Consider the following 12,945-nt stretch of genomic DNA (forward strand, 5'->3'; position numbering starts at 1 on the left):
CTCTTCTGATCAAAGTTTCTTCCCTAAAACTACATAGTGCACCTTTAGCATGTCCTGTTGTAACCAGACGTGTGTCATCTAAAGAAACAATTACAGCCCTGCGCACTGACTGAAGACTTTCCGTCCAGCCGCAGCATGCATCATGAGTGTAATAGTGCTGAAGTAGAGTTTACATGGTCTCGCATTGCTTACATCAGCTTCCTCCCACAGTCCAAAGAAGTTGACTGCTAAAGGTGACCACAGTTTAGGTCAAAAGTAAACTTTTTCCCCGTCAGATGTAAATGCTCATCTTTGCGTGTTAGTGCTTTGACAGACTGTTATTGTACCGGCGTCTTGTCCAGTCTGTGCATGGATAGGCTTCTGTTTCCGTCTTGTTACATTTTTTACGTCGTTTCACGTGGCTGTGCCTGCTGTGCGTGACAGGCACTGATGTTGAGACTGTGGCAACGACGTAAAAGAAAAATAATCCATTATTCCGCTCAAATGCTTCAAACTAAAGTAATGCGCCCGTTGTAAAACAGTACAAATATACTACAGTTATACACTATGTGTTCAAATGTAGGGAGTAAAAGTCAAAAGTTGTCAGAAAAAAAAAAAAAGATGCCTGAAATATTTATTTCAGTACAGTAACAAAGTATTTGTAATGACTTACAATATTATTATTATTATCATTATTATTATTATTATCATTATTATTATTATTATTGGTTGAGATAAAATTGTTATTACTATTATTATTATTATTATTATTATTATAGGTTGAGATAAGACTTTCATATTCCTGGTAATTGCTGGTAAAAGTGAAAGTCACTCAAACAAATATTACTTTAGTAAAAGTCTGAAAGTAGCGGATTGAAAGGAGAAGTAAAAGTAAACACACGCTTACATTTACGTATACTATAGGTTGAGTGACGATTAGATCAAATATTCAGAATCTTTTTCTCATGATCTGAATCCGTGTTTTTTCTTTTTAAGTGATTGCAGATGAAATAAATACATTTCAATATGTCCTGCTTCGGCTGATCCAGCATGCAACAGTTATTAGTAACTGAAGATATCAAATAAATGTAGCAAAGAGTACAGGGTACAGTATATATTGATGCTTTTGACTTTTTGGCTTCAAGACTCCTTTAAAAGTTGTGTTAGTTTAATGTGTTGATACAAAACATTTCTGTCTGTCAGTTATATAATCATATAGTATAATGAGCCATAATGATTTGTTTTTTACTTGAGTTATAATAAAGTCCAGTGCTACAGTGACTCCTGATCACTTTTGTGTGTGTGTGTGTGTGTGTGTGTGTGTGTGTGTGTGTGTGTGTGTGTGTGTGTGTGTGTGTGTGTGTGTGTGTGTGTGCGTGCGTGCATGCACTTTGCAGAGAAACACTGACACAACACTTCTTGACCACGTGTGACTTTTTATTGCGTTGGTTCACATTCCAAAAGAAGATACTGCCACACATCTATCAGCAAAGAAGACTACAAGTTAGTAAAAAGGATATTTTTTTTTCTTTCCAAAGATTAATCACGTCTTCTTACGAACATACAGGCGATGCGACAGTCTTAAAGTACCAAAAATCATACATTACCAGTCATATTGATGTACACAAGGACAAGCGTCATGCTTTGATCGTAACACTGTTAAATGCTTCGATGTGTTTCGACAATTTGGGGATTTGTTGAAGGCTCTCTGATTCAGATTCCACAGCATTGGATTATGGGAGGAGAAGGGATGGTTGGGGGTCACAAAAGGGTCAAAGCTGCCTTCTCTCTCTGAGTTTCTCTAGAGCCGTTTGATCATACCCCCAAAACCAACACTGTGTGTGTGTGTCTGTGTGCACACCAATGCACATGTATGAGCGTTAGCCTGAAAATTTAAGCTTTGGTGTCTACTTAAAATCATTAAATTATCACTTGAAAACACTTATTTAGCCATATGTGCTGCATAACAGAGCCATTTCACGTGTGGTTTGGGTGTGCTGAGGGGTTGCATACAGAAATGGAAAACAAAAAAAGAAATAAAGGCAAGTAAAACATCGAGTTCACATAGGTCCCAGAGCAGTAAAAGCACTTGCTACAATCTTACAACATTTGAGAATTTACATTTACAGATAAGGCACAGGAAATCACACAGTGGTAGAATTGTGATCAAGCGAAAGGCAAACTTTAAGGCTTAACGCACTTTGCATCTCGATGCTCGCTAATGATTTGCAATCAAATTAATCTTTCCTCAGAGGGCTGTACGATTGTTCTCTTTACTGGATCTGTGAGAATAAGTCAGTGTTGTAATCACAGCTAAAACTTGTGTGATTCCTGTAGACAGTGAAATAACCCCCCCCCCCCCCCCAAAAAAAAAAAACAGCTGTTCTGCACATTATGTACACTATCAGACATGATGGGGCGTTATGTACAGCGGGAGTTTTGTTTCTCTCTAAATTTTCATGACTATTGTGTTTTCTAGTGGGGAGAGAAACCCTCCGTGGTCGCATGAAAAATCAAGTCGAAAAAGATATTTTTTTTTTTTTCCACAGCCAGTTCAAGGATGCTTGTTTTCATTGATGAGCACGGTTTCTTTTATTGTCTCGCCTCAAACAATACTTTGTGCTGATGGTGCGTGATCTTTATCGCCCGGATGCCTGTTTGCACAGCGCGAAAAGAGAGGATTTGGCCTGAGGTCGCTACTATAGTTCATTCTCTGATAGGGCAAAACGAGCCCTGCTCTCTTCAAATGGACTGTCACAGTACACAGCTCTACTTAAAGGCTACACGACATAAATCTAAAATGCAGAGAATCACATTGAAAAAGACATTCAACATGTGGTCTTTTTTTTTTTTTTTTTTCTTTGGTTTGATTTTCCTCACTAACTCAGCTCTGGCTGTGCTACATTGTATATAAACATGAAAAGGAGAGAAATGCTCTGAAATTGATGCACATCTCTCTTCACTTGAAAGAATCCTGTGTAAATGGATGCATAGATGAGGTGTTATGAGGGTTAAAGGCCTTGCACAGAGTCTAAACCTCTGGTGTGTGCAAAAAAAAAAAAAAGGTACGCTCTTCTCCACCCGGAAATGGACTTTTCTCCCTTCTACTCCTCAAAGAGCTGTATACCTGTAAATGTAGTGGCACTTCCTCGTGTGATTTGTGTGTGCGAGAGCCCTCTCACCCGCGGCGTGTGCAGCCACATGCTGCCTTTGCAGTGTGTCGCCGTCCGAATGGGAATGAAAGTCAGTGCCTAACTACAGCGAAATTACTGATTCGCAGACACACAAGTATATTATAACTCTCTTTCCCCGATCTACTCAAACCCCATGTAAAAATGTCTAATCCTCCATTGTATATGATTAAAACTCTTTCAATAGAAAAAGATGTTTCTAAAAATTGAACATGGATTTTCATCAAGTAAAAACATTTCCCCCCTGCATGTGTCCTTTCCACATTTTTTTTAAATATAAGAACACGCTTAATAAAAAAAACTACTCCTCCCCTCTTTAACTTCTACTTTGTCTTTTTTTTTATCACAAACACGCAGATTTTTTGTCGCTTCGTAGAACTGTTTTAAAAGGTTTTTTTTTAATCTATCCCTGTTAATTTTTCATCCTTTGCTTCGTGACCTGCTTGTTCAAGAGTGTGCGTTGTCTTGAGTTAGGTGTGTGTGTGTGCTCTCTCTCTATGTGTTGAACGTCTGGTGTGTGCAGGTGTACATGTGCTCTCTCTCACAGGCTCATACAGTGAGATCGTCTGACCTGGCCCTGCTGCTGGCTTTGCTCAGTCGGCTCAGTGGTCTGGTGTCTTCTATCGTATCCGCGGCCTCCATCCCTGCCTCCGCCGGAGTTACCTCTTCCCCGTTCACTGCCTCCTCTACCTCCACATCCTCATCCACAGGCGCCTCCACCTTCTCCGCTTCTGCCTCTGCCGGCTGCACCTCCTCGGGCTCCTCCTCGTGTAATGTCACCCCCCCTGTCTCAGTGGTCTGGGCGTAGGAGGGCAGAGTCTCGTCATACACCTTAGAGATGTCCTCCATGGGCAGCACCTCCTCCGCCTTCTCCTCCAGCCCCTGGAAGGGTGGGGCCCCTCTGCCAGCCTCCATGCCCACCTCAGCCAGCGGGTAGAGGTGAGTTATGGGGGGAGCTTTCTCCTCCTCCAGCAGCTTGTAACCTCTCGCTCTCTGCAGGGAGGGCACAGCCAGGGAGGGCACAGCCAGCGAGGGCAGGCTCTTCCCTTGTAGCGGCAGAGGGGCCGAGCCCTCGCCCTGGGCTGGGGCGGGGGCCGGCTTGCGAAAGACAAAGCGAATCTTCTTCAGGCCCAGGTGACTGATCTCCACAAAGTTGAGGAAGAGCGAGACACAGGCCACAGCCAACATGAAGATGATGAAGACAGTCTTCTCCGTGGGGCGAGACACAAAGCAGTCCACCGTGTTGGGGCAGGGCCAGCGGCTGCACTTGTACAGCGGCAGGATGCGAAAGCCATACAGGAAGTACTGGCCCACAACGAAGCCCACCTCGAACAGTGTCTTGAAGATGATGTGGCAGATGTAGGTCCTCAGCAGCGTGCCCTCCAGCCGGAACTTCTTGCTTCCCTTTGTGCTGGTCTCCTTAGTGGTGCGGACGCTTCCCTGGTCGGGCGCCAGAGGGAGACGCTCCTCGCTCAGCTCCTGCTGCCGGCTGAGCTCGGCCTCCTCACGCTCCTTGCGTTTCTCCTCCATGTGGACGTGGTGCACGGCGTGGCCCACGTACACCAGAGACGGCGTGGACACAAAGATGATCTGCAGCACCCACAGGCGGATGTGGGAGATGGGGAAGGCCTCGTCGTAGCACACATTCTCACATCCGGGCTGCTGCGTGTTGCAGACATAGTCGGACTGCTCATCGCCCCACACAAACTCTGCCGCCGTGCCCAGGATGAGGATACGGAAGATGAAGAGCACCGTGAGCCACACCCGGCCGATCACCGTAGAGTGCTCGTTAACTTCCTCTAAAATATTACCCAGAAAGCTCCAGTCACCCATGATCGGTCCGTAGCACTGCAAAATGAAGGGTGGGGTAGGAAGGCACACAGAGGGTGCAGGCAGACAGGGAGGGTGGGGTTTGCAGGACAGACAGGGGGAGGGGAATAGAGTGCCAAAAGTAAGAATTAAACGAGGAAAACTCGTCGAAAATCAAACCTTAGTCATAATTTCAGGCTACTGCAATTGGTTCTAAGAGAAACCTGAATATTTTGAAATTTCTAAAGATTGTCATCAAGTCCATTACATTTCGATTAAAAAAACACCACCATACTTAGTCAAATATGAAATAAACATTTCTAGCAAAGTGTTGATTTTTGTCTCTTAGAAAGCTGCTTGTTCTCGACTTAAACACCATAAACTGTGCTGAACATTAACAGTGCTGCAAGTCAAAAAATCTCTTGCTCTACCTCTTTGAAAAAATTCCACACAGTAGCTCTCGACTAAAATCCCATAAAGAGAGATCAATAAGCAACTAACAGTCCCTTCTTCTATAAGGTACGATATAGGTTAAATGTAATCAAATGGGCAACTTGCCACAGCTGCGGCTCCGGCGAAGTTGAGTCCTGTCCCGTTCTCTTGGCACCCGGCAGGGAAAAGTGAACTTTTTTCTGCCCTCTATCCCACCTAAAGCCCCGTCCTTGTCGCCCCACTGAGCAGATGTGAATGAATCGGCTCTGATGGTTGGTTTTTAGTTTGCTGCAATATTTAAGCTTGGAGCCAGACGGCCTTTATTTGCCGGGCGACGTGTGGTGACGCAGGAGACAATAGGATCAACAGAGCCAGAGCAGGGATGTATGGGAGCAGGCCTCAGGCTCCCACACCAACATGGACACTGTACGGCCGGGGCACCGAGTCCACGGCACAGCCATTCAGCTCCACGCATGCAACTTCCTCACGCATAGATACTGTATGTACAAGCACACATACAGTAGATGAAACAACAACAGCAGCTTTAGGCCTCCAGCTGTGCTGCCATGCCCCGACATGAGAGCAGAGAGGCAGGTCAGTGACAAGCTATGAGGCAGGGATGGAGAGGTTATTTCCTCGTGCACTGGACATTGTTGTTTATGCAGGCAGCAGCGGGTTCAGCACAACTGAGGGTATAAATATGGTGACCCTCGGAAATCATTCTGATTTTGCTTGAAGGAGGTGCTCACTTCTTTCTCTTTTTATTTTTAACTGACATCTGTACAGCTTTTCCTCTTCTGCTCGGGCTTTACAGGATGCTACAAATTCAAATAAGGTCATAAATACATTTTCAAACACCATAACAAAAAAATCCAAAAACACACTGAATGATTTTCACTCATCATCAGATTTTACTCTCCTTCAAACTCACAACAAAAGCAATAAATCCAGGCAAAATAATGATAATCATCTAATACTGGAGAAATCAGAGTAAACATTTGTGAGATAGTCCATTGGGCCTGGAAGCGCATCATAATTGAACATCTATAGTAACTCTCTACATCAGAATTCTGAGGGTTTTGTTGATTTGCGTTCAGTAAAAATGTAAGAAGGACTTCACCTTTGCAAAACCCCACAGCTACATTATTCTGTTTTATTTATTATGGTGTCATTTTTCAGCTGTGGAATGTAAATGTGAATGGAGGTCCTTTGAGGTACTTGTACTTTACGTGTAATTTCCATTTTCTGCATCTTTATACTTCCACTACAGTACATTTTGGGGAGTAAATATTGTACGTTGTACTCCCCTACATTTATTTGATAACTTTAGTTACTACTTCTAAACTTTAGTTACTAGTTCTGAAGTTATTCTGAATATTGGATCTGATCATTTTCCAAGTGTGCCAATTAAGCAACAAATATACAATATACATACATGTACATATTTGTATCATTTACTTTCACTAGTACTGTTTATACTAAAGTACATGTGTTGCCAGAAAAATACTAAATTGATTTGATATCAGATACTTTCTGACTTTTACTGAAGTACTATTTGCATGGGTCACTTTCAATTCTACCAAAGTTATATTTTAGCACAATATCTTTACTATTAATGAAGTATGACTTTTGGGTACTTTTTACAACACTGACATATTTGAATCTGCAAACCTGAATAGAAGGAATAAAAGAATGATAAACGAAGAATACCAGCATTAATCTGTGTAGCTAAAGAGGATATTTAGCATGATCAGGGCCAACCTTTTCTCCTTTCATCACATTTACACATTCTGTGTTGCATTCTGTGTTTTATCCTCATGTTGACCTGATGTACATATTTTATTTGTATTAGTTCTTAGTCAAGAGTACAGGTTTTGCTGTCATCCACCGTGAGTTCTAACATAGCAAATAAATGAGTCCACCTCTGTGTGTGTGTGCGCTCATCATATCTGTGTCACTTAGCTGGAATGTCAAGTATGCGAACCATTGAATGAAAGGACACACTGAAATGTCTCTATTAGCGAGGTTAGTCAAACTTTCCCGGCTCAGAGGAGAAAAACACTGAGCAGCGATCTTTGATCTCTGAATCGTTCCACAGATGTTTGAATAGAGGGAAAGCTTTGCAGAGCCTAGAGAGACTTGTTTCCACTGCCTGAATATCTTGAATGTCTGATCATGAAATTACCTCCAGGTTTGCACAGAAACGACCAATAACATTGTAAGCCTCTGTGGAACTGAAAACATCACACACAAAATGACTGCCATGCTTTTTTCTTGTATTCTGACACTGTAGCTCAGATTCATTAAAAATGCTTTTAAACACAACATTTTGTGAATATGGTTTTATTTTTTTATGCTTTTATATAACAGTTGGTTACTTTTTGGGGGGGAGTTACAGTTGTTTTGGAAATATAATCATCCTGTTACAGTCATCAAGTATGACATCAAACTGAATAAATATTTAAACAATAGTCAAATCAATATTTTTAGAAGATGTTTGAGAGCAAATTGAAATGTATTAGTCAAATATTACTAGTGTCACATGTTTACCTCTTGAACTAATGACTGAATTGTTACTTTATTCAAGTTCTAAAGAAAAGTATGTAGTTTTCTTTAAGTTTAATTTGTTCCCATGTCTATTTTCTATAAAGATAACATGTTTATATTTAAATAGATATACATGTGAGCTAAAATTTGAGAGAAATTATACATACAAATGTATTATCTATTATATACAATTCCCTTTAAAATAAAAATAGAGTAACGATACAATGTTAAGCTGACTGCTCTTGTAGTCAGTAAGTACATCTACTCAAGTACTGCACATGAGTAAAAGTTTGAGGTACTTGCACCTACTTTTCATTTTCTACCATTTCCACTTCCATATTTATTTAATAACTTTAGTTACTAGTCACTTTGAACGTTAAATGTCACTTCAGAGCCAAAGTAGAGGATTTTTTTCAGTTGATTTATTTTATCATCAATCAGATAAAAAAAATGTCTGATCAGGTATTCGACCAGGCTGGTAATCAGTCAACCAGCAGTACTAGGTATATAATATATATGTAATAAGTACATTTAATTTCAGACACTTTTCACTCCAGTGCTTCCCATATGGGTGACTTTAACTTTAACAAAGTAATATTTCAACACAAAACCTTAACTCTTACTCAAGTTTAGTTTCGACAGGTGTGTTGGATGTTTACAGGTGCTGCCTTCATTACTGGTTTGTTTGTTTGTTTGTTCAACTTGGAAATGTGACTTTTTCAGCGAATGTTGTTGATGGTTACAGCTTCATTATTGCTCAACAAAAGTGCTCTTTTGTCGTTTATATGAGTATATCAGCCCATCAGCAAACGGGGAGGAGGGCATTTATGTTCCATACATTTGAGTACTACACATTGTGCTGAAGTAGACCTGCTGTATGTCAACAACGAGATTTCTCTGCACCAACATGTTAAACTCTCATTATGAACCCCAGTTGGGACTGTGGAAATGTTTATTTTGAGAAAGCTTTTGTTTGTCTTTTATCTAAACTGTTGAGAACTTACTCCCCCGGTAACGCACTGATGCACCAAATTAGAGGAAGGAACAAAACAATTACATGGCAGTCTGAAACAGACAGTTTGTTTGCAGTTACACAACTCATTTCCCTTTTCACAAAATGTGATTTCCACGTTTCTCAATTGTTTGATGTTCCCTGGATAAAGTTTGAACATGGTTAATTTTTTAGGTTGGAATCAACAAAAACTCATATTAAATGCTTATATTTAACCTATTTATGTTTAATTTTTTATTATAAATGATAAATAATGCTGTTTGTGATAAATTACTGTCTTTAAAGTTTAAGTTACAGACAATAGGGACATTTTTCAATTTATAAAGAAAGCAGATAAAGAACCACTGTTTAATTATTCTCAAAATATTTTTATTTATTTCTCAGATGGACAGCGGAGGTGACCTCGTGCTACAGGCGATGTGTTACATACATATATGATTGGTCAAAATCAATGATCATTAACCAACACCAGTCATCACTCTTTTTGTGGAAGTGTCTCCGCTCTGCCCATCTTATGACGGCCCACCCTCACTGCCTCTCAACCAATCACGTTCTCTGTCTTAGGTGACATCACTGGGCTGGTGAAGTGGAAAGTCCAGCTCTTGATGCCCGCTCTCTGATCTGTTGGTTGGTGGCAGGTTTGGCCTTCCGCACTGAGCTTCACTGATCCCACAGCTTTTCACAAACGGATGATGTAATCTAAGAGAGAAAAAAACCCAATGTGAGACACTATCACGCCGTGTCAAATGTCCCCAAATAATTTGCTACAGTTTCTCTCTGAATGACACACTTTGGCGTCCAGGAGGTGTTTTAATGCTAGCTGATTTGATAGCTAGAACTAGCCTCCGCATATCCAGCAGCAGTGGTATCTTCTCATATGAAAAATGTCCCCAACAAAGTAAAAGCTCTCGCTCTCCTCTGGATGGCACATGGGCTCGGCCTGTTGTGTCGGAGGATGGAAGCCATGTCCAGAGCTCTGTGGAGGCATCAGGGTGTATCCACTGAGCAGGGGGACCAGGGGACTCCCTTTAAAGACCTGTGTGTTGGTATAGTGGACGCTTGCATGCTAAGCCCCACGGTGGGCCCGTGAATGGCACCGGGATTTCACACAAAGACATGATGTCATGATGCAGGGTGCGGACCCTATTGAGCACGTGCAGTGAGGCGTAAGGCCAGATTAGACCTCCGAAGCAGGGCACCAACTGGCCGTTAATCAGAATGCTAACACGCTAACAAACATATCGTACGGCGATCTGCCTACGGCGTGATGGTGCCACGCTCTTCCTGCACGCAAGGCCTTTGAAAGACAGGAAGTAACTGGGATCTTACTTTTGTAACGACCTTATCAATCTGATGCAATTCAAGACTTGTATTTCATCGAACAATATGCATTCTGTGATCTGACACATGTTGGCAGGGGGTTGGTTTGATTTGGCCCCCTGGTTACCCTTTACACAATGCATATCTCCCACCACTCGCTGAGGAAAAACATTTTCCAGGATGAGTTCGACTCTGTGCTGAAAATAACATTTTTCTGAGAGCAGAGCATGTAATTCGTCCTCGGAAGTACGCCTTGTGATGGTTAACTTTGGCAGCAGTGCCTCTGGTTGGGCCACATCGAGGGATCATGTCCAGGTTGCAGCACATGGTCGGTCCGTCTCCTTCCATCTGCCCTCTTCTCTGGACAACAGTGGGAGTTCTCAGCAAAGAGGACTGCAGCACAGGCAGCCGCCACAGCCTGAATCAGCAAACAAGCTTTATGAAACGGAAGAAGAACAGTGAAAAGAGAAGACAATAGATAGAAAGTAAGCAGATGTAACTGTATAATATTAAAAGAAAGATAGAAAAAAAATGTAGGTATTAGAAATCATATTATCTTTCAGGACTTCAGATGTTCTGCATTCAGTCATTATCTCCTCACCCCCATGCAGATTGAAAGTCTGGTGAAGTTGTGTATTTCACACAGAACAACTGAAGTAGAGGGGGATTTGATTTAAAATGTAAAACAACAACATAAAAAAGATCAATACATCTTCTCCGGCATGATCCAAGTCTCCAGAAGTCGGGAGATCCCAAATTTATTTGAAACGACAAAGTCATATACACCTCCAACACATAGTCGATCTTGTGTACCCATTTCAGTCACGGTGTATGCAAACATTATTAGCTTAATGGATACAATCAAGATTTTAGCTTTAAAAAAGGTGTAAATAATGTCTCTTCAAATCAATTTGGGATCTCTGGGCCTTTGGAGACTTTAGATTTACATTTTTTTTTTTATTTTAATGACTGAATTATTTTTTTGTGAACTTACCCTTTAATTCATCAGGACTCTAAATTGACATTAATGTTGCCCTGTCAGCTGGAAAATCTACTGTTTTGTCAATTAGGTCTCATATAATAACCAAATGTTTTTGTGCATTCCCTCGTGTTTTTCTAATTAATGACATATTATTAATCTAATGAACTGCACCGTCTAAAAAATGTCCAGTTCTTCTGTATATTTTGAGGGTGTTCTGTTAAAAATCTTGAGGTTTTGCTGTCAGCTGAAAATGCAGAAGTCATAAGCAGTCTTAATGCATTACACACTTTAAACTTCATTTGAATAGTTTATTGAAGCTGATAGGGGGCATCCTTTGCTCAATAGAGGACTTATAGCCAGCAGATGTGAGCCTCTCGACTATTTCAAAGGATGCTCACTTCAAGCAATTATTTTGAGCCCTGTCAAAATGAGATTTAGAATTAGTTTGTAAGACTGAGACGAGTGATGTCGTAGTGATTCCTCGCTTTTAAATGAACTTTGTATTTACTCTCATCCTCTGATGCAGAGGGAAGAGCTGAAAGAAGAAGCCCGCAGTTCACACTATCAACTGCAACTGAATGAATGCCAGCACAGCAGTGCAAATTAAATATATATATATACATGTGTTACTGTGACTATCATCATCACTTTTTACTCTTTTAGTTAGCCAAGTCCTACATTTCCTGCAACTTGCTGAATTTCGACAGTATTGATAGTTTATACTGTTTTCTTATCAGTGGTGAAATGTAACAAAGCACAGTTATGTACTATATTTTGTAGGTTTTTATAGGTTTTGAGGTACTTTTACTTGAGTAATTTTATGCAATTATCAGAAGAAAATATTGTACTTTTAACTCTTCTATTTATAATTAAACTTGTGGTTCTGTCAAGATTAAATTCTACAAACAAAACATCTAATCAGCTTGTAAAAAACTACACAATTTAAACAATAATCATCCTATATTACAACACAAGCCATTTTGCATCTTTTGTTTTTTTAAAGAGTTTGGTGAGAAAATCATCTTGTTTCAGTCCATTATATAAGAATACAGCCAACCAACTTTCTTTCTTTCTTTCTTTCTTTCTTTCTTTCTTTCTTTCTTTTATGTATTGAGAACATTTGGTTATCAGTTTAGCTACCTGATAATTAAGGTGTTTGTAGTTGTCTTTAGACAAAGCCAGGCTAACTGCCTCCTGTTTCCAGTGTTTGTGCTAGGCTAACATGCTACCTGGTTGACTGAGGTTCCATATTTGCTATGCTGGCCTGAGAGTGTTAAAATCTTTTGACAGCAGCGGAAGAGGTAATAGCTGAATAATGCAACAAAAAATAAATGAAAATAGAATTACAATAAACCAGTGAAAAACAAGTGAGACATTTTACAAAATGTGGATGCTTCATCCACACGTTCAAGCCGGCAGCACAGAAGATCCGTAGAATGATTACAGTTTCAAGTTGGACACCAAAGATTAGCATCAACAATTCAGCATCTGCAAAATATGAAACACGGTTTCAGTCTCCTGTTCTGTTCCTGACTTATGGTGTTGAAAAATATCTCTGCAGTATCATGATGCCACAGTGAAGCTGACCTTTGACCTCTTAGACATAATATGTCATGACTTCATATTTTTTTTTCAGAATTAGTGTATATTTATTCCAGAGTTATGGCTAAAAA

At 40.5% G+C, this 12,945-nt stretch overlaps 2 protein-coding genes and 1 long non-coding RNA gene across 18 annotated transcripts in view; 1 reads left to right on the forward strand and 2 right to left on the reverse strand.

Annotated features, from left to right (window-relative positions):
- LOC115588409 (nectin-3-like protein) overlaps window positions 1-12,945 on the forward strand; it is an 81,158-nt gene that overhangs the window by 51,810 nt on the left and 16,403 nt on the right. For 5 of the 16 annotated variants that reach the window (XR_003985339.1, XR_003985335.1, XR_003985336.1 and 2 more), the window contains one exon: window positions 1,377-7,736. The exons of 1 other annotated variant lie outside the window; for it this stretch is intronic. Coding sequence is in view for 6 of the 15 variants with exons in the window: in XM_030429024.1 (XP_030284884.1) it covers window positions 1,377-1,387 (11 nt within the window). In the remaining 9 variants the exon portion in view is untranslated. Of the gene's footprint in view, window positions 1-1,376; window positions 7,737-12,945 lie in introns of those variants that run through there. 10 more of the 16 variants (XR_003985337.1, XR_003985342.1, XR_003985343.1 and 7 more) reach the window with 4 other exon arrangements.
- Window positions 3,691-5,003, reverse strand: LOC115588411 (gap junction alpha-8 protein-like). The gene has a single exon (XM_030429028.1). It carries the CDS (start codon window positions 5,001-5,003, stop codon window positions 3,720-3,722), a length of 1,284 nt encoding a protein of 427 aa, XP_030284888.1. The 3' UTR covers window positions 3,691-3,719.
- Window positions 9,318-9,957, reverse strand: LOC115588414 (uncharacterized). The gene is made up of 2 exons (XR_003985345.1): window positions 9,761-9,957; window positions 9,318-9,669 (listed from the first exon to the last, which is right to left on the reverse strand). It is a non-coding gene; the product is annotated as an uncharacterized LOC115588414 (long non-coding RNA).

The sequence above is a fragment of the Sparus aurata genome, chromosome 9 (assembly GCF_900880675.1).
Source record: "Sparus aurata chromosome 9, fSpaAur1.1, whole genome shotgun sequence".
NCBI lineage: Eukaryota > Metazoa > Chordata > Actinopteri > Spariformes > Sparidae > Sparus > Sparus aurata.

Bases quoted from the DNA above. Each gene is read 5' to 3' on its own strand.
- LOC115588411 (XM_030429028.1), bottom strand. From the start codon at position 5,003: ATGGGTGACTGGAGCTTTCTGGGTAATATTTTAGAGGAAGTTAACGAG.